This window comes from Antechinus flavipes, chromosome 4 (genome assembly GCF_016432865.1).
Source record: "Antechinus flavipes isolate AdamAnt ecotype Samford, QLD, Australia chromosome 4, AdamAnt_v2, whole genome shotgun sequence".
Taxonomy (NCBI): Eukaryota; Metazoa; Chordata; class Mammalia; order Dasyuromorphia; family Dasyuridae; genus Antechinus; species Antechinus flavipes.
Genome location: NC_067401.1, coordinates 177,182,070 through 177,203,535, shown reverse-complemented (window position 1 = coordinate 177,203,535; position 21,466 = coordinate 177,182,070). Strand labels below are relative to the sequence as shown.

The 21,466-nt window shown below is 33.9% G+C and overlaps 1 protein-coding gene across 3 annotated transcripts in view; it reads right to left on the bottom strand.

Annotated features, from left to right (window-relative positions):
- Positions 1 to 14,570, bottom strand: part of ARHGAP44 (Rho GTPase activating protein 44) — a 176,024-nt gene extending 161,454 nt beyond the window's left edge. Inside the window, exon 1 of one of the 3 annotated variants that reach the window (XM_051995581.1) lies at positions 14,465 to 14,570. In XM_051995581.1, coding sequence (XP_051851541.1) covers positions 14,465 to 14,517 — 53 coding nt within the window. In that variant the 5' untranslated portion in view covers positions 14,518 to 14,570. The remainder of the gene's footprint in view (positions 1 to 14,464) is intronic. The other 2 variants (XM_051995580.1, XM_051995579.1) reach the window with 2 other exon arrangements.
- Between the last annotated feature and the right edge of the window lie 6,896 nt (positions 14,571 to 21,466).

Genomic DNA, 21,466 nt, shown 5'->3' with positions numbered 1-21,466 from the left:
TTTATTTTATATTCTGCAATTATATAAAGGTAATTGTTTTGCTTAGTTTTTTTTGAATTTAGTATTCTCTCAACAGAATATATCATTATCAAAAACAAATTATGATTTACTTTCTTCATTGCTTATTCTTATTCTATTGATTTCTTGTTCTTGTTTTATTGTTATAGCTAGCATTCTAGTATAATATTTAATAAAAATAGTGATAATGGACATTAAGATTCTTCTCTGACCTTACTGGAAAAGGGGAAGTTTATCCCCATTCCACATAGTGCTTACTTTTGGTTTTAGATAGATATTAGTTATCATTTTTTAAAAGACCCATTTATTATTGTGCTTTCTAAAACATAAAAAAGAATGCCTTCTTGTATTTTATCAAAAGATTTTTTTGCACCTATTAAAATAACCTTGTTATTTTTGTTGTTTTCACTATTGATATGATAAATTATGCTTCTAGTTTTCCTAATATTGAACTGAAGCAGTTCGTTTCTATATATTGTCCAATCATTTGCTCTTTCATCATATCTTACCAAACTTTAACCCTGGATTACTCCTACTACCTACCTTCTTGGGATTTTTTTTGTTCAACACTCCTTATCTTACTGCATAAATTTACAACAGAATTTAACTCTGTTCCCTTTGCTCTCTACTCCTCTTTGGGGCCTTGAGATCCACACTTCAATGATCAGACTACAAATGTGGTCTGGGTTAAAAGGAAGACAGAAAGCTGGGAAGTTTTTGCAGCAGTATTTTCAGATAGAAGTCTTCTTAGTTAACCTATGTGGAACACAAGTCAAATTAAAAGAAAGCAAGTCATTCCCTAATTGATAGTCAAAGGACATGAACAGGTTGTTTTTAAAAGAAGAAATCAATCTACAATCGATCTACAATCATATAAAAATACTCCAAATCTCTATTGATTGAAGTAATGCAACTTTTTAAAACAACTCTGAAGTATCACCGCATACCTATCACATTGACTAGTTTGACAGAAAAGGAAAATGACAAATGTTAGAGCCAATATGGAAAAATTAAGACACTAATTCATTGTTGGTAAAGTTGTAAACTGGTCTAATCATTCTGGAGAGTAATTTGGAACTCTGCTGCCCAAAGGACTCTAAAACTGTGCGTGCCTTTTACTGGCATTTCTGACAATACCACTACTAGGTCTATATCCTAAAGATATCAAAGAAAAAAATGAAAAGGACTTATATATACAAAAATGCTTATAAGAGATCTTTTTTCTATGGTGACAAAATATTAAAAATTCAGGGATGCCCATCAATGGGGGAGTGACAAAACAAGTTGTAGTAGATGACTGTGATGGAATATTGTTGTGCTGTAAGAAATGATGAGCAGGATGTTCTCAGAAAAACCTGAAAAGACTTAAATGAACTGATATAAAGTAAAGTGAGCAGAACCAGGAGAACATTATACATAGTAACAGCAATATTGGTATGATGATCTACTGTAAATTAGATATTCTCAGTAATACAATGATCTAATACAATTCCAAAGGATTTTTGATGAAAAATGTTATTCATCTCTAGAGAAAGTACTTATGGAACCTAGCAGACTGAAGCATACTTTGAACTTTCTTTTACTTTTTTTCCTTTTCTTTTGGTTTGTGTTTTCTTTTACAACATGATTAATATAAAAATATGTCCTGCATCACTGTATATATGTTATATAAAATTGCTTGCCTTCCCAATGAAGCATGTGGGAAAAAAGGGAGATAATTTAACTCAAAATTAAAAAGAAAAAATGTAAGAATTGTTTTTACATGTAACTGCAAAAAATAAAAAAATTTTTAAAAATTAATAAAAAGGGAAAAAGCAATTTTCTATGTGTACATGAAATACAATAATGCCTACATTATATTTAGTTCTATTTACTACATAAGACATAGTTTCTTTCATATGTAAACCGTTCAGTTTCTAAAAGATCAGAAAAAGAACATTTATGAAAGACTGATTTTTAAAAAGTCAAATTTGCAAAGAAATATAGTTTCAAATAAAATATTAAGGAAAGATGCATATTTTTTTAAGGATCAGCTAGAGAACTGCCCTTCAAATGACTGTACTAAGAACAGTTGTGTGAAGAAGAGCTAATGATCGTGAAAGAACATTATGGCCCATCATCCCATTTGCATGTGACTGAAGAGTTTTGAAGTTTATATTGAAAAAAATATAAATCAAATAATTTGCGACCATGGGAAGACTATAAAGGACTGGATACCATAGAAAGATTTATTTTGTAAGCTGTTGGGTTGAAAATGAATTTGTATAGTATAGTGACAATCCAGTAATCTCTCAATATCTTTTCCTTTTTGGTAGTAAATGAAACAAGAATTCTTGTGAGGTGCTGTGTGATAGAAAGAGTGGCTGCCTTATCTCCCACCTAGATGCCATCTGTACATGAGCACATATACCATTTCTTTTTTATTTATTCTTCCCTGATTTTAAATAGGAACAGATATTTAAATAGATTTATTTTAATTAATTAAGTTGTAATGGATTTAATTAATTAATTAAAATTAATTAAAACAGATTTAAATAGAACAAATAGGAGTGTCCCAGGAGATTCATCAGTCATTATAGATGCTAGTAATAATCTGATTCAATTTATGATGGTAGCAGCACCCTTCAGAATGCTAGCAGCCAAAAATAAAGGAAATCGATGCAGATATATATGAAGATACAGTCATCCAAAGTTATTAGTGGCTTCAAAAACTGTGAATTGCAGAGAGCGGAACTCTGAAAAGGTGTACTTAAATCTAGGTCAACAAGGTATTTATAGTTAAACATATACTTACTACTTAGTATGGTGATGTAATGGTTGGGCAAACTCACTGTGCTCTAGTGATGTAATCGTACTAAGGTATTAAGGGAGCCTCAGATACAAAAGACTCTCAACCACAGCTCTCTCAGCCACAGCTGTCAGCCATAGACACAGATATAAGAGAAGAAGCCAGATTCCAGACTCCATCTTTAACCAGCCTCTTTCACTCCGCCACTAAGACAGGCTGATCCTGAGGTTCTCCAGAGAGCTAGTCCAGACATTACAGTGAACCCTTATGACAGAGAAATTTTTTGACTACTAACCATAGAAAGACATTCATCCTTAGAATCCAAAAGACATACATTTAAGGGAAAGTCTATGAGGAAGCCATAAAAAGCCTTCAGGACTAGGCTTTTTAAAGTATATCTTTATGCATGTTCTCAAATTAAACAAATTTTTGTTTAATTTTGTCTTTTAGGTTTGATACCACTCTCCCCAGAACACTTGTGCAAAAATAAATAAATAAATAAAGATGTCCTGGTGTGGGGAATGGGAATTGTTTAATGACAATTGTTCTTGCTGTATGCCTTCTCCATACATCTATTTGGAAAAGCTAGTTGAGTTCAACTGATAAGGGGAATGAATCAGTGAGGGCTTAGGAGTACCTTAATATCATCTTTACAGTCCTAAAGAAAAGTAGTAGCTATTTGTTGTCTGGGGGGGCCAAACCTGCCAGTGTTATAAGAAGTTGGTAGAGTAAGTCTAAAGGAAATAATACATGATTTTTACAAGAGAAACTCTCAAGATGTAAAGAACAATTTAGAGAATCCTCTTACCTCTTTTATCTCCTATGCACCACTTCAGAAACCTAGAGCTATTTCTACACCTACCTCTCAGTATCCTGATGGCATCCCTGTTCTTATAGACTAGCAAAAGAAAAAAATTACAAGAAAACTTCCCAGAATTTCTGAAAATAGAAAACAAAGGGCCACTTTTAAGAAGCCCCAGATAGATCCCAAGATCTTATGCTAGAAACCTCAAGATACATAGTAGTTACATTGAACAAATATATAGACAAACAATAGATTCTGCAAGAAAACAAAATTAAAAGTCTTCAAATAAGGAATTTGTGGCCAAAGAAGAACTAGAGTATGTCATGAAATCCAAAATTGATAATTTTGATTATATTGAGTTCAAAAGTTTTTATATAAACAAAACCAATACATAAAAAATTAGAAGGAAAGCAGAAAACTGAGAAAAATGTTTACAACCAAGGATTCTGATAAAGACCTCATTTCTAAAATATATAAAGAATTAACTCAAATTTATAAGAATACAATACATTCTCCAATTGATAAATGATCAAAAGATATGAACAATGTTCAGATGAAGGAATTAAAATCATTTCTAGTGATATGAAAAAATGTTCTAAATCACTATTGATCAAAGAAATGCAAATAAAGATAATCTTGAGGTACCACTACATAGCTCTCAGCTTGGCTAAGATGATAGGAAAAGATAATGATAAATGTTGGAGGAAATGTGGGAAAACTGGGACACTTGTTGGTGGAGTTATCAACTGATCCAACCATTCTGGAGAGCAATAACAGAACTATGCCCAAAGGTTTTCAAAATGTGCATATCCTTTGATCCAGCTGTGTCTCTACGGGGTCTGTATCCCAAAAAAATCATAAAAAAGGGAAATGGAACCATATGTGGAAAAATGTTTATAGCAGCCCTTTTTTGTAGTGGAAAGACCTAAAAACTGACTGGATGTCCATCAGTTGGAGAATGTGTTATGGTATATGAATGCTATGGAATATTATTGTTTTATAAGAAATGACCATAAGGATGATTTCAGAAAGGCCTGGAGAGACTTGTACATGAATTGATGCTAAGTGAAATGAGTAGAACAAAGAGAACATTGTACACAAAAACAAAATTATGCAATGATCAATTCTGAGGAACATGAGTATGATAGATGTGACTCTTTTAAACAATGAGATGATTCCAATAGATCTGTGATGGAGACAGCTATCTGCCTCCAGAAAGAGGACTGTGGGGACTGAATGTGGATCACCACATAATATTTTCACCTTTTTGTTGCTGTTCACCTGCATTTTGTTTTCTTTCTCACTTTTTTCCTTTTTAATCTGATTTTTCTTGTGTAGCATGGCAATTGTGGAAATATGTATAGAAGAATTGCACAAGTTTAACATATACTGGATTACTTACTGTCTAGGAGAGGGAGTAAATAAAATGGAGGGAGAAAATATTTGGAACTTTAATGTGTGGAATTTTAAGGGTGAATGTTGAAAAATATTTTTGCATATATTTTGAAAATATAAAGCTACTATTAAACAACCCTCAATTATAAAGGAAACGAAATTTAAAATCCAAGATTAATACACACACTAAAAATCACAGAAAGAGATTGAATAATGTGATCTGAAGTACAAAGGAGTTCAAAATGCAACCAAATGCAGACTAACCTGCAAAATTTCAAAGAATTTCTAGAAAACCAGATTGAAGAAATTATTTGCTTTTCAAATTCTCTAAGACAACAGATATACAAAAAAGGTAAAGTACAACAACCAAGGAGAACAAGGAGAAAATAATGACCTAGATCATTATGAATTTTTTTTTTCTAAATGCATATAAGGAAATAAAAGTAAAATTCAATGACTCATGAAACCTCAAGATCATTTCAGAAAAGGATTCACAAAATGGAATTTTAAAACAAACAAAAATTAAATGGAAGGAGAAGAGGAGGAATTTTACTTAATTTATAAATAGGAAATTAGTAGGGCAGCTAGGTGGCACAGTGAACAGTGTTAGACGATGTCAGGAAGACTCATCTTTTGAGTTCAAATCTGGCTTGAGACACTTATTAGCTGTGTGACCCTGGGCAAGTTACTTAACCCCATCTCAGTTTCTTTATCTCTAAAATGAGTTGAAGAAGGAAATGGCAAACTACTCGAGTGTCTTTTCCAAGAAAACCACAAATAAGATCAGAAAGAATCAGACAATACTGATAAATGATTGAAAAACTGAAAATGAAGGGAAAATTAGATTAAAGGAAAAAATAAAAAGGAACTAATAAGCAAAACTAGGGAAAGAAAAAACTACATGAAAATAAACAGCTTTAAAAAACTGTAATTACATCAAGTAATAGACATTAAAATTATGCTATCACATAAAGCAGCAGTTACTAAAACCATCTGGTATTGGCTAAGAAATAGACTAGTTGATCAATGGAATAGGTTAGGTTCAAAGGACAAAACAGCCAATAACTTTAATAATATAGTGTTTGACAAACCCAAAGACACCAGTTTCTGGGATAAGAATGCATTATTTGACAAAAATTGCTGGGAAAATTGGAAATTAGTATGGTAGAAACTAGGCATTGACCCACACTTAACACCGTACACCAAGATAAGGTCAAAATGGGTTCATGATCTGGGCATAAAGAATGAGATGATAAATAAATTGGAAGAGCATAAGATAGTTTACCTCTCAGATCTGTGGAAGAGGGAGGAATTTATGACCAAAGAAGAACTAGAGATCACTATTGACCACAAAATAGAAAATTTTGATTATATCAAATTGAAAAGTTTTTGTACAAACAAAACAAATGCAAACAAGATTAGAAGGGAAACAATAAACTGGGAAAACATTTTTACAATCAAAGGTTCTGATAAAGGTCTCATTTCCAAAATATATAGAGAATTGACTCTAATCTATAAGAAATCAAACCATTCTCCAATTGATAAATGGTCAAAGGATATGAACATAATTCTCAGATGAAGAAATTGAAACTATTGATAGACATATGAAAATATGCTCCAAATCATTATTAATCAGAGAAATGCAAATTAAGACAACTCTGAGATACCACTACACACCTGTCAGATTGGCTAGAATGACAGGGAAAGATAATGGGGAATGTTGGAGGGGATGTGGGAAAACAGGTTGGTGGAATTGTGAACACATCCAGCCATTCTGGAGAGCAATTTGGAACTATCCTCAAAAAGTTACCAAACTGTGCATACCCTTTGATCCAGCAGTGTTTCTACTGGGCTTATACCCCAAAGAGATACTAAAGAAAGGAAAGGGACCTGTATGTGCCAAAATGTTTGTGGCAGCCCTGTTTGTAGTGGCTAGAAGTGGAAAATGAAAGGATGTCCATCAATTGGAGAATGGTTGAGTAAATTCTGGTATATGAATGTTATGGAATATTATTGTTCTGTAAGGAATGACCAGCAGGATGAATACAGAGAGGACTGGCGAGACTTACATGAACTGATGCTGAGTGAAATGAGCAGAACCAGGAGATCATTATATACCTCAACAACGATACTGTTTGAGGATGTATTCTGATGGAAGTGGACCTCTTCGATAAAGAGAGCCTTAATTGATCAAAGATGGACAGAAGCAGCTACACCCAGAGAAAGAACACTGGGAAATGAATATAAACTGCTTGCATTTTTGTTTTTCTTCCCAGGTTATTTATACCTTCTGAATTCAATTCTCCTTGTGCAACAAGAAAACTGTTCGGTTCTGCACACATATATTGTATCTAGGATATACTGCAACCCATTCAACATGTAAAGGACTGCTTGCCATCTGGGGGAAGGGATGGAGGGAGGGAGGGGAAAAATCGGAACAGAAGTGAATGCAAGGGATAATGCTGTAATAAATTACCCTGGCATGCGTTCTATCAATAAAAAGTTATTTAAAAATTTAAAAATAAATAAATAAATAAATAAAATAAAATAAAATTATGCTATCATAAAAAGCAAAAACAAAAATCCACAACATAAAAAGGGATAAACAAAGAAACTACATAATGTTAAAAAGGAGTCATAGCAAACTAACATCAATATCAAATTTAAATACTCCAAATCCATCTTAGCATCTAAATTCATAAAGGAAATAGTCAGAATTAAAAGAAAAAATAAATAGTAATACAATGAAATCAAGAAATTTTAATGTTCCTTTCTTAGTTTCAGACAACTATAATAGAAAATTGAACAAAAGGGAAAAAATAGAATTGAAAAAATTTCTGGAAAAACTAGAGATAAAAGACATGGTACTTTCTAAATGGGACTGTTAAAGAACATACTTATTAGAACTACAATTTTACAGAAATTGACCATGTATTATGGTATAGAGATAATGCAAGTTTAAAATGCAGAAACTTAAATAAACACATACTTTAACAAGACCATACAACACACTAAAAATTGCAATCAGTTTAGAACCACAAATGAAAGACATACAACCAAATGGAGACTTCAAATTCTAAATAAAGAGTAGTTCAAGAACAAAAAAGATGACAAAAGATGGGAGTAGTCAGTGCTGGAAGAGTAGCAAGATGATATGTACTCTAGTGCTTTATTGGTGTAATATATTATTATAGAAAACAACTGGAATTGTATAAATATAATGATGAAAAATATCTATATCTTCGACCCCAAGATTCTACCATTAGGTTTAAATCCCAAGAAGGACATTGAGAAGAAGAAAATCTACTAAAAATTATATAGCAGCACATTTTGTGATAGTAAAGAAATGGTATAAAGTAGGCATATAATGATTGGAAAATGGCTTTTTTAAATTGTGATACATCCATGTAATGGAATATAATTTTGTTATAAGAAGTGATCAAAACAGAAAAGACTGGAAGGTTTTATGCAGTCTGTTACAGAATTAAGTAGGAAGAGTTAAGCAAACAAGATAAAAAATGACTATAACCATGTAAATCAATGCAAAAACCACAAAATAATTTAAAAATGATCCAAGATGGTGGAGTAGCCGAAAGAAGCATTGTCAAGCTCTCATTCAACTCCTCCATATAGATTCCAAAAATGCACTAGGCTACATCCTAATTGATATCTCCAAGGTAAAAAAAATTATCATCATTTTTTTTTCCTATTCCATCACTTGGGAAACAATCTAGCTAGAAATCATCTACATTTTAGTGTAGGGACTTAAATAGGGCCAAAGCCATGCCACATGGCAAAAGCAGTTGACAACAGAGTGGGACTTAAACTTCTATAGTATGCAGGAAAAAATTTCAGAAGATTGTGCTGTCCTTCACTAACCAATTTACAGATCCTTTATGAACTGAGGAGAAAACCCATATAGGATCCAGGATTAGAAGTGGTCACAGGCTATGGACCATATAATAATCCAGAACAAATTCAGAGGTGTGTCTCTGGTGTCAGCAGTAGAATGAGGATCTAAATTTGTGAGCTGGTTTGATTGTTATGATTCCAGGCCACTAGGATGAATATATACCAAATATAGAAATCGAACATTCCTTCTACATCAATTTCTTGCTGTAATAGGACCAATAGGGTTAAATTTCCTAATTCATGCCCCTCACTCCTCATTTCTTATTAGGCAAAATTTAATATTCTCACTTTATTATTCTTTATTGATAAATGAACCATCTCCCATTGGGGTCCTGTGGGTTCTTTATAAATCACATAAGTTTGAGTCCTGAGGGGCTTTGGATATTTGAGTAGAGGAAGTTGCCCACTACAGGCATAAAAGAAGCAAACTGAGATTGCCCTAGCATGCAATTGTTCTATCTTCTTTGCAAGTAGCAAAGCTATATCTTTAAAAAATTTTTATTTAAAACTTTATCTGCTGTTGTTGCTTTCATTGCTTCCACATTTTACAGTTCCAACTTGCAACCAATTGCCTACAATAGAATAACTAGTGCAGGGATTCTTAGGCCAAAAGGGAAACTGCAATTGTGTTACTCTTGAATCTGCAGACTTTTCCAGGTGCCTAATAATGATGTAGCATCTACAAGAACTCCAATCAGATGCAAGTCCAAAAGTGTTTCATAGACCCAAATCATCCAAAGTAGCTTGCAGAAGGGAGATAGCAAGGCTAATTCAGAAAATGAGCTCACCGACCGACCATTTTCAGAGCACTGAAAAGTTACAACAGTGAGCTGTCCCTGAAATTCTGAACTTAACACTCAGTACCCATAAACATAGTATCAGGACCCAAGAAGATAAAAACTCAGTTAGACATTCCCTCCAAAAGTACACACAGCTTGATCTTAAAATAAAGTCATAAGTCAAGAAATAGGCTAGAAGAATAAGGAAATTTTAAAAATCACCTAAATTTGTGGTAAAAGGATGTTCAAGACATCACCTGAGAAGAAGAAAAAGACTGCAAAACATCTACACATAAAGCTTCAAAGAAAAACACAAACAGTATAATTTCAACTAAAGATCCTAAATAAGAGTTTTTAAAAATTATTTTTTAAATAAGTGAAATTGAAATGATAGTGGAAAAATCTTAAAAGACATCAGAGCTATGAAAGAATGAATTAGAAAAAGAATAAATAGCAAGTCACAGGAAATACAGAACCTTATCAAGCAACAAGTTCCTTCAATATTAGAATGGACCAAATAGAAATCAATGACTCAAAGATATTATATGTCAAAGGAACATTAAAAACAAAGTTAACTGGATAAAAACTTGTAAAGCATTTCACTTTAAAAATTGATCTGGAAAACAAATTAAGGAGAGATTACTTAAGAACCACTGAACTATCTAACAGTTCCCCTAAAAGAGCTTGGATAACATATTTCCAGAAACAATAAAAGATAAAAGTTCTTCAAATAATTATAGCAGTAGTTTTTATGATAGCATAGAATTAGGAATAGCTAAACAAATTATTGCATGTAAATGTAATAGAATAGTACTGTATTATAAGGAATGAAAAAATTGACGAATACAAAGAATTATGGAAAGGTTTACATGAAGCAATGAAAAATGAAGTAAGCAGAGACAAGAAAATAATGCAATAAAGACAACAATAAAAAGAACAGACACAAAAGAATTAAAAATGAAGGTTGAAAAATTGCAGTTAATAAACTAGGTTCCAAAGGGAAAAGCATCCCTATCTTATCTCTTTTCCAAAGTGGGAGTTCCACAAATGTGCTATATTTTTAACTTTTTCACATCTTTGATATGTTAATAAACTTTCTCTCTTCTTTCCTTTTTTAAAAAAAAGTTTGATTTAGGAAATATAGGAGAACCTATGTACTGTTTAAAATGAAATCAATAAAAATTTATCTTAAGAAAGAAATATTTGAAAAAATTAAAATTTTCTCTTGAATGTTTTGATATTATTTTCAGCATTTGATATTGATATTTGATCTCTAGATCTGATTCTTGTAAACAACAGACTATAGAATTTTGTTTCCTCATCTCACTAGGCATTACCTTTTGTTTTATGGAACTGTTTTATCTATTCATATTTAAAATTATTAGAGTTCATTTTTTTATTTCCACTATTTGAATCTGATATTTATAATTATTTTTTGTTTCCTTTCTTACAAAACAGTATTTTCTTTCTCTCATTGTTTGTTTAATTAATACTCATGCACCATTCATCCCATAACATTCTCTTCCTTTTCCTTGCTTCCATTTTTCAACGTTTTCCTTAGCTTTGAAGTTTTACTTATTGATTTCCTTTTCTTTCTTTTATTTATCAAATTCTTCCCTTCTTTTTTTCTGCCCCTTCAATTGAATGGTTAATTCAGTTTCCTTCTTCCTTTTCTCCCTTCCAAATTCTTTTCTCAGTATTTTTTTCTTTTTCTTTTTCCTAAGAAATATTTATTTATCTAATTTGTTTTATTGATTCTCTTTCTTACCTATCTACTTTGAACATTCAGTTCTGGATTTGAATATTATATGTTCATGTTTTCCATCTTTAGGCTTTTTGTGATTCTCACAGAATTTTTATTGTTTATGATCCCTTTTATAATTTTCATGTAACTGATTTTATAAATATTATATTGTTATCCTTTTTTTTGGTATGCCTTACTTAATTCATTAGTTATTTATAGCAACACTTTTTTGTGATAGCAAAGAAGTAGTTAAACAAGATGTAGTACATACAAGTAATAGTGCTCAATAAGAGTAGGACTGATAGAAGCATTTGCTGTGTACCAAATAATACAATTTAACCCTAGCCTTGTTCTCAACATAGCTCTCCTTCACATTTATCATCTAAGTTATTATTTATTTATTATGACTGAACAACACATAGATTGGGATTCTCAAGGGAAGCACACTATTTGTGCTGCAACATTTTGGATTTTATGTTATTACTGCTAAAATAGAATATATAAATAATTTTAACATAAATTTTACTCTGCATAAGTAGGACATACTAGAAAGCATAGTATTCACAAGAGAAACAAAACTTACCTAATACATATGTATACTAACCTCAAAACCTGTCAGACTTTGAAGTTACCCCCCCAAAAAACCTCAAGAAGGTAACCTTATTGAAAGTAAATTTTATTTCTGTGACTTTCAAGTGTCTGAAATATTACCAAATTAAAAATGCAGTAAGCTCCAGTTATCCACAGCAAAGAATATTGTGACAAAAGCAAAACAAAAAAAAAAAAAATGAAAACCTGCTGCTGTAGATTGACAATGAAATTATCCTGGAAGATTATCAGCTTTGAACAACTTGAATCACACTACTCTTTTGGATATCAGTATTCTTCTGGAAATATTATATGGCCAAAAATCAAGAAATACTATATTCTTCAAAGAATGAACATTGAGAATCACCTAAAGTACAAGAGATATTTTTTTGATGCAGATCTAGGATTTCTTTGACATAGGGAACTCTCAGTGAGCAAACTCTCTTTTTGAGCAGATCAGCAATTGTGACTTAAAATGATGTTAAAAATCATCAACAACATAATGCCCAAGATGAATGGCACAAAACGAGTGTCATAAAATATGGTTATCAGTTACATTATTAGAAAAGGAAAAGGAAGACATATAGCACAAACAAGAGATAACAGATGATCAGCCCCTGTTAAACTATATACTGTAACCATATAATGTCTAGAGACCATGAAATCATATTTCAGGATTTTGGATGGATTCTCTTTGGAGGATGGATGTGAAAGCTCAGAAAAGAATCACATAGAATAATGAATAGACATAAATAGGTTGTGATCTTTGCCACTGGAAGGAATATCCACATTGATTACTCATGAGACTCCAGATCCATTGACATATTAATTTCTCAAGTAATTGTCCTGTTTCCCTATCCTGGTAGAATGCCAGCTCCTTGAAGACAAGTGTTATTTCATTCACTCAGTATCCTATTACCATGCTCAGTGACTTGAACACTGTAAAATGATTAACAAATAAGCACTGAATGTGAATAGTGGAAATTAGTGGAAATTAGTGGAAATTAGTGAAATTAGTGGAAATTTGACATTACAAATTACTTTTGTATAAAGGAAGAAAGGAAAAAAAGGAAAGAAAGGAATGAGTTTTTATTTTCATTGTCATCACAAATTGACATAACTGATAGTATATATCACATCTTAGCATGCCCCTAGCTTTATATACTTAATAGGTATATAAATTTAGATTTAGAATAATTGCTGTGGACAGCTGACTGTCCTCTATTTACTTAATTCCTTATACTAAGCAACTCTCTATGTCAGCTTACTTCAGCTGTAACTGAATAGCTTCCTGTACAAATGCGTGATTCCTATAGGAATCTATAAGAAACCTTTATTAATTAATTTACCAATCCTTTCCTCAAGGAGTGCCCATATTAGGTGAAAAACACTACCAGTGTCATTATGTAATGTGGAAGATGTTGATATTTCTTAAAACAACTTAGAAGCCACATTCTGCTAAGTTTAATTTTTACCAATTTTACCACAGTTTTCCTCTTCTCCTACCCTCTTCTCACTTCTTACAGGTTTTTGTGTAAGGTTTATTGCTTATTTTAGCTTTATTTTATCTAGCTTTATTAAGCTAGAATTTGCTAAATTTTCATTTTCCCACCTTGCTAGAATCCCTTTCTTATCTATCCACTAAGTAGCTCCTCTACTATTGCAACATATTCTCCTTCCCACTCCTTGAATGTATTCTTAAATTAAGAAAGTCAAATTTGTCTCACAATAGCACCATTCCATCAGCATCCTCCCTCTCTACTATGGTATCCTTGGGATGCAATGCCAGGAAAATGATCTGACATTATAATATCATAAAAACAACTTTAACACCCCCCTCCAACAAATCCCAAACCTTGCAGTATGAACAGGTTCAGGACTGTCCAATAAATATAAGTAGGCCTATTAGTGTCTCTGGACCTAGTAATCAAGCCTAAATTCTATGCAAGAGAGCCTCCACCCCTCTCAAACCCATTCACCTTGAGCAAGAGAGGCATCTTTAGGGAATTACCCTGGCTCAATTACTCGAAGTGGGACTTCCACATTCAGAGCAGACACCTGTACTCAAGAAATGCTGTCCTGGAGATTTGTGCAGACAAAAGGAAGATAAATGACTAGAAGAGCAAAGAGGGTCTCTAAGAAGACGGGCAATAGCGGATCAAGGTAGATAGTGCGTCACAGTTTCTTTGGTAAATGTAAGCAAAACCATATAGCATCAGAGCACCAGAGAGGGGACAAAGAGGGGCTTACTAGCCAAGGAGCGTGGGAAATGCAAACTCAAGGTGATGGACATAAGCAGATGAAACCAAAAGAAAAGAGTAGGGAAGGGTGGGGGGCCCACAACAGACGCCATCATCCAGGGACAAGAGCCAGATTTTCAGGAAGGGTCCATTCCTGGAGCCAGGGGAGGGCAGGAAGACTAGTGTTGACCTTACCTGCCTACAGTCTGGTTGGCAAGCTGTCGCATCCGATTGAACTGCTTCTTCATCTTGTCGCTCGTAGCATACAGGAGTTAGGCGTGTAAAGAGGAAAGAAAGAGAGAGAGAAAGAGAGAAAGAGAGAGAGAGAGAGAGAGAGAGAGAGAGAGAGAGAGAGAGAGAGAGAGAGAGAGAGAGAGAGAGAGAGAGAGAGAGAAGATAGTGGGAGCCTGCTGCAGCCGCAGTTACATGACCCCCACGATAATGAAGGAACAGTAATACTGCGGAAAGAGTAGCCGTCAGGCCAAAAGCTCTATTGCTCTGTTGCCACTTGCTGCGGCTGCTGAGGCTGAGGCTGCGGCTGTTGCTGCTGCATCTTCATTTGCAGCCCTCCTCCATTTTCATGCTCTCAGCTTAGCACCTGGCTGGGCTACCTTTTCTTCCCCTGGTGCGTACTTGGAGGGCTAAGCAATCATTTCATATGGACACCGCTACCCACGAGCTGTGCGCCTCCCACTTCCTGCACCCCCAGCCAGGATCCATAGCTGGAACCCCAGAGTCTCCCAAACTGTTTACTAGGTGGGTGCCTCCCAGTAGCGCCTGTGCTAAGAGCGCAGTGAATCCTGGGAATTGAAGTTTCTCATCTTTCTCTTGCTCACTTTTTTGTTTCTGAAAATTGATGAGATGAGCAAGGTCAAGAGTGCACTGGAAAATGTTTTAATAAGCAGACACTTCAGGGAAAGGAAAGAAAGCATACATACACAGCTTTAAGTGTATAGTCCAAGGAAATCAAGCCTGATTTTTAGTAATTGTCACTTTCAGTGAACAGTTAATTGGTTCTCCAAAGTCAGTTAGACGTGGCTCCTGACAACGACCATACAGTGCAGAAAAGACATAGTTGATTGGGCAGCGGAAAGCAAATATGGGAAATCCCTCTCTCCCTGGTGGAAGTGAGAATGGCATATGTAAAAGAATTTCTGGTTCTCTGGTTCTTAGTTCTTTTTCAATAACCATGAAGAATGAATGTTCAGTATGAAAGTGTTTCATGAATATTGACTATTCCAAGCAGATTTTCTTGGCCAACATATTGTGTAGTGTTACCCTAGCTGATGACAGATTGCAACGTTAATATAAAGTTTCCAACATATTGTATTGGAAAGAGCTTTGGATCCAAGCCCATGTTTTTCTCTGTGTGTGCATCAGCAATGGAGTTAGTCTCCTGGTTTCTTTATCTGTAAAATAAGAGAATTGTACCACTAAGGTCCCTTCCAAGCCTAGGAGTTATTAAGGCCAGTGTTGATCTAGCCTCACCCAGCCTTGTTAATAATCAACAAATTAAATACTCATTTAAATCTTGATTTAGGCTGTGACTATAGGGCCACCCTACCTATTACAATGTTAGAGCAGTAACATCTATTGCTGACTCTCTTCTTCCAATGATAGCTGATATTTACAAATATGTAGCACTTTTCTTACATATTTATAACCACATTTGATTCTTACAACAATCTTGTGATGTAGATTCTATAATTATTATGTCCATTTTACAGAAGAGGAAAGTAAGGTTCAGAGAAGATTAATAACTGCCTATGATATCAGAGGTGGGATTTAAACCCAGGAAGGTTTATTTTCCTCCAAATTTCTGTGCACTTTCCACTATATAACTCTCCTCATTTTCTACTCCAGTCTTACTCTCATAACTGCTTTGGTTTATACTAGAAAAGCTAGATGACAGAACAATGACGAGTAGGCAGCATCTTAGTTATAATGACCAGGAAACACAAAGGGAAAAGGAACACTTTTAAACACAATTTTCACAAATGCACATATTTTAAATACTGTTATATATTTTTGTCATATATAGATATTTATTTTGTAATAAATCAAGCTTAATTAAATAAATCAAGATTTTAATGGAACCTAAAAGGGGAAGGACAAAAACTCACAAATATCTTCCAAGATGGATTCCAAGCCAGAGTTTTGCTGATATGGCATAGGAAAAAAAAATATGAAAAAAAAGGACCAGTAATTTTCAGGAAAAAATATCCAAGAGCAAAGAGCAATAAAATCAATGACTTTAGATACTTTATTAAAGTGTACAGAGTACATTTTTGATAGGTATGTAATCTCAATAATATAGATATTTTATCCAGTGGTACATGTTGTAATCAAATTGCATTTTCTCATTCTTTCATGGAATCCCAGAATCAGAAAGAATATAAGAGGCCATTCAGTACACTCCCTATCTAACAACAACAACAACAACAAAAAACTTCTATATAGTATACCTAACACCTAACAAGTGGTTATTTAGCCTTTCTTTTAAGATGTTCATTAAAAAGTCTATTACCTCTTGAATTACTCTATTACATTTTTGGATAAACTCTAATTTTTAGGAAATTGTTTCTTATATCAAACATTATCTCTTCACTATTCCTGAACAGTTTGTTCTTTTTTTTGACAAATCCCTTTTCCTCTTCATTGGAGTAGTGTCTCTTTATGTTCTCAGAATTTTATTGTTGAGAACTTCATCTCTAGTTTGGTTTCCCTGGGAAATATAGACTTACTAACATTTTCCTCTTCCTTCCTTTCTCCCTTCCCTTCCTTTTCTTTTTCTAGACTATTCAGAACACATCCAGACCACCAAGATGAAAAGAGTGACATGACTTCTCTCATTGATTTGGTGATCTGGGAGTAACCATTATGATCATCTTTGAAAATTTTGAAGCTAAGTACTAATTTTAGCATTTTGGAGTAGAATACATGCGATAAAGAGACTTTTTAGTCTTTTAGTCTTTCTTCCATGACTGAATTAATTCACAAGTTAATCAACAATGAATTACTGAGCCTATTTCAAATTAAAATTTGTTATTGATGTTTAGTCATTTAGATAGGTCTGACTCTTTGGAACCCAATTTGGGTTTTTCTTGGCAAAGTTACTGGAGGGATTTGCCTTTTCCATCTTCAGAAGAGCTCATTTTACTAAAGAAGAAACTGAAGTAACAACTAGTAAAAATCTGAGACCAAATTTGAATTTAAGAAAAAGAAGAGTCTTCCTGGTTCCAGGTTCAGGATTCTATTCATTTCCCCACTTATTTCCCCAGAGTGGTAATATCTGAGATTGGTAGTATTTCTCCACACAACCTTAATTTTGGATAGTTTTTTAAGAGGCAGAGGAACTAGAGACCAAATTATCAACATTTCTTCTACACTGATTACACTAAGGCCTCTGAGTGTGTGGATTGCAACAAAATATGAAAAAAAAATTTTTATTATAGCTTTTTATTTACAAGATATACTCATGGGTAATTTTCAGCATTGACAATTGCAAAACCTTTTGTTCCAATTTTTCCCCTCCTTCCCCCCACTCCCCCCAAATGTTAAAGTATATGTTAAATACAATATATGTATATATATCCATACAGTTATTTTGCTGCACAAGAAGAATTCGGATTTTGAAATAATGTACAATTAACCTGTGAAGGAAATCAAAAATGCAAGCAGACAAAAATAGAGGGATTGGGAATGCTATGTAGTGGTTCACACTCAAAATGTGAAAATTTCTCAAAGAGAGAAAATCAAAAGGCAACAGTTAGAATTGAACCTGGAACAACCAGTTTAAGACTGGAAAAGAAGTACACCAAAGCTGTATATCATCACATTTATTGAACTTATAAGCAGAGTACATAATGCAAAATATCAAATTGGATAAATCAATAGCCATTGGCCACCATTTGCTGGTATATTGAGTGCAACACTTTTGCAGCATCATATTTTAGGCCTTTAAATAAACACAGCTGGAATTCCATTACCTCCAATAGTGTTGTTAGCTTGACTTAATTCTCCAGGATGTCTAGCTCTGGATTAGTAACCACATCATTTTGGTTGTCAGTGATGTTAAGATCTTTCCTGTATAATTCTTCTGTATATTCTTGTGACTTCTTCTTAATCTTTTCTACTTCTGTTAACTCTCTACGGTTTTTGTCTTTTACAATGCTCATGTTTATATTGTTTTAATAATTCTAATTTTCTTGAAGACATTTCTTATCCTTCCTATTCTATTTTTTCTTCTATTTTCATTGCTCATTTAAGAAGTCTTTTTATCTCTTCTTGTTTTTATCTGTACTCCTGCCTCCAGTAGGGTATAAATTTCCCTTTCTCCTTTACCATTTGCTTTCCTTCTTTCTTGAGCTATTTGTAATCTCATCAGGTAGCCATTTTGCTTTCTTTTTCTTCTGTTTCTTTGTAATTTTTTTTTGTTGCCTCCTGTAGAATATTACAAAGTTCTTCAGACACTTTATCTACCAGATCTAATTTTTTTTTCCATTCATCACCTTCACTTCATATTCCTAAGGTGTTTTATATATATATATATATATACACAGAGATGATTTTCCCTGCTTTCTTCAATTTAAGTCTGAATTTTGCAATGCAAATCTCATTATCTGAGCCATAGTCAGATCTAGGTCTTGTTTCAACTGACTATGTAAAGCGTCTCCACTTTTAGCCTCCACGTATATAATCAGTTTGATTTCTGTTTTAACCATCTAGTGATGTCCCAGCCTTTAGGTTGTTGAAAAAGCATTTGTTACAACCAATGAGTTATTTGGACAAAATTAAGACAGCAGTCATTGGATTGCTTTTGATACATACTACTTAAATTAATAGATCTAATTATAATAGAAAAGATTAGTGATATTTTAACCTAAAAATATTCTGTAAGTCCTAATTTATGATGACAAAATATTTTATTTTCTCTGCATTGTCTTAATTTATGATGACAAAGATATTTTATTTTCTCTGAATTGTCTTTTTTTAAACTATTAGATTTGCTTCATATAGTGATGTGAAGAAAGACAATGTGGCAAAGTGGCTTCAATAAGAAAGATCTAAATTCAAGTCTTTCCTCTGACACATATTGGTAGTATGGTCAAGTCACTTAACGTCTTAGTACCCCAAGATTATAAAACTTTTGAATGCACAATTGCATTGGTAGGGACAATTTCCTAGCCTGCAGATCCCTGAACCAATAAAATCATAGATCCAAACCAAACCAAAAAGTTCATAAAAAGCAAGGAACACAAATTCTGATCCACAATAAATAGAATTGGATCGTATTATGACCTAATCTTACTTCCCTTCTTCTACAACTGTCTATACCAATTTGTTCTTTTATGCCTTTGTTAAAAACCACATAGCTGTATGGCCCCACACTGCTCTAGAATACAATAATTCAATGACAATTTTTCAGTTGCCCATACAAAGTGAGTATGAGTGTTTAACTTCCTGGAGGGTGTTAGAGGGCCTGAACTTGAAAAGGTGTACTTGAATCAAGGACAGCAGGGTGCTTGTACTTAAGCACCTACTCTGTGTGAGATAATGGTTCTCTAAACATATACTTAATGTGTTGCATTATGCTCAGTTGCTGTAATGATGAAATCATACTGAAGTTGTTAAGGGCTGGAAGGACTGGGAAGGAGCCTTTCAGCCACAGACACAGAGGACTCTCTCAGCCACAGACACAGAAAAGTCTCAGACACAGACACAGAGAAGATTCGAGACTACATCTTTGACCAGTCTCATGGTGGCTTTCCTATCTTCATCTCTTCTCCACCTAAAGACCAAGGCCCATCCTAAGATCTTCCAGAGAGCTAGCCTGGACATTATATTTTGGCACTTAAATGCAGGACTCCAGAAACACAAGGCCTTGCAAAGCAGGGCACAAATTAGTTCAACTGACACAATCATGAGCTCAGTGGAGAAGTCCCTGTGACCCCAAATAGGGTGAGTATAAAAATAAATAAACAGGAAACTTTGGTAAGGGCTAAACTAGTCACTTTCATTTTTCAGCTGAAATGGGGCAAGAGCAAGAAAAGAGCCTCCCCTACCACAAGGGAAGGGGGTAGAAGGCATAGTTAGGTTAATAAAGAAGCAAGGTTTCTTGGTAACTTGGAAGCAGATCATTTAACTCTAAAATATATTAGAGTGCACATCTATCTCCATGGCTCTCTAAGGAAGAAAAACTTAGAGCTAGATATGTGGGAAATAGTGGGAGAGCAACTAACCGAATATTATGGAGCTATGGGTCCTGATTCTATTCCTGAGGAAACATTCCTTATGTACAATATAATACAATTGACTTTAAAGACTCCCACAAGTTCTAAAAAAAAAAAAAAAAAGTTTTAAAGTAGACAGCCAGGCAGGGAACTGTGAGAAGAAAGAGCAGGAGGAGGGGAATGGTACTGACAAAGTAGCTGAAAAGCATGGAGAATTGAACAAGAAAGGAGTTAAGTACCGTGCTGATGAATTTAAGGGGTTTGGTGCTTCTCACTTTCACAGCTCAGTTACACTTGAGCAGGCACCTTTAGGCCTTCCCCATCTCCTGACCCTCCTTCCTCAATTTCGCCTTCGTGGATGGAGAGAGGAAGAGAAGTGGTAAGGACAGTGACACCATCAGCACCATCCATGCAGCAGCTTTGTCTGCCCCCTATGACACTATTACAAAAGGCACTAGGTTAAAGATAAAGAGGAAGGACAGGATACATCTGTTTTGAGAATAGAAGCATATCCTGTGATTGAAGAGTTTGACTCTTCAGATCAAGAAAAAAAGAAGATACACTCCTTTTAATCTGGAAATTATCAAAAATCTGAAAAAGGCTTGCACTCTTTATGGGTCTACATTGTCTTATGTTAAGATGATATTAAAGAATTAGAGAATGCCCCTGTTTGGATGCAATGTGTAGCTAATATCCCAGTCACTAATTCAGGTAGACAATGTGTGACTTATCAACCAGGAGAAGTAGTAGCATCAGGTTTACTGATACATTCTCTTAATAGGAACCTGGTGATATTTGCCCAGATTTTGACTCCCCCCGAAAAAAGAATCTAGAATACTAGACTGCAGATGTTGTAGCTGACCATCCTATGCTCACTATCTATGTAAATGACATACCATTGAAAGGGTTGGTAAACATGAGGGCAGATCCTATAGTCATTAGAAGTGCCAATTGGCCTAGTCAT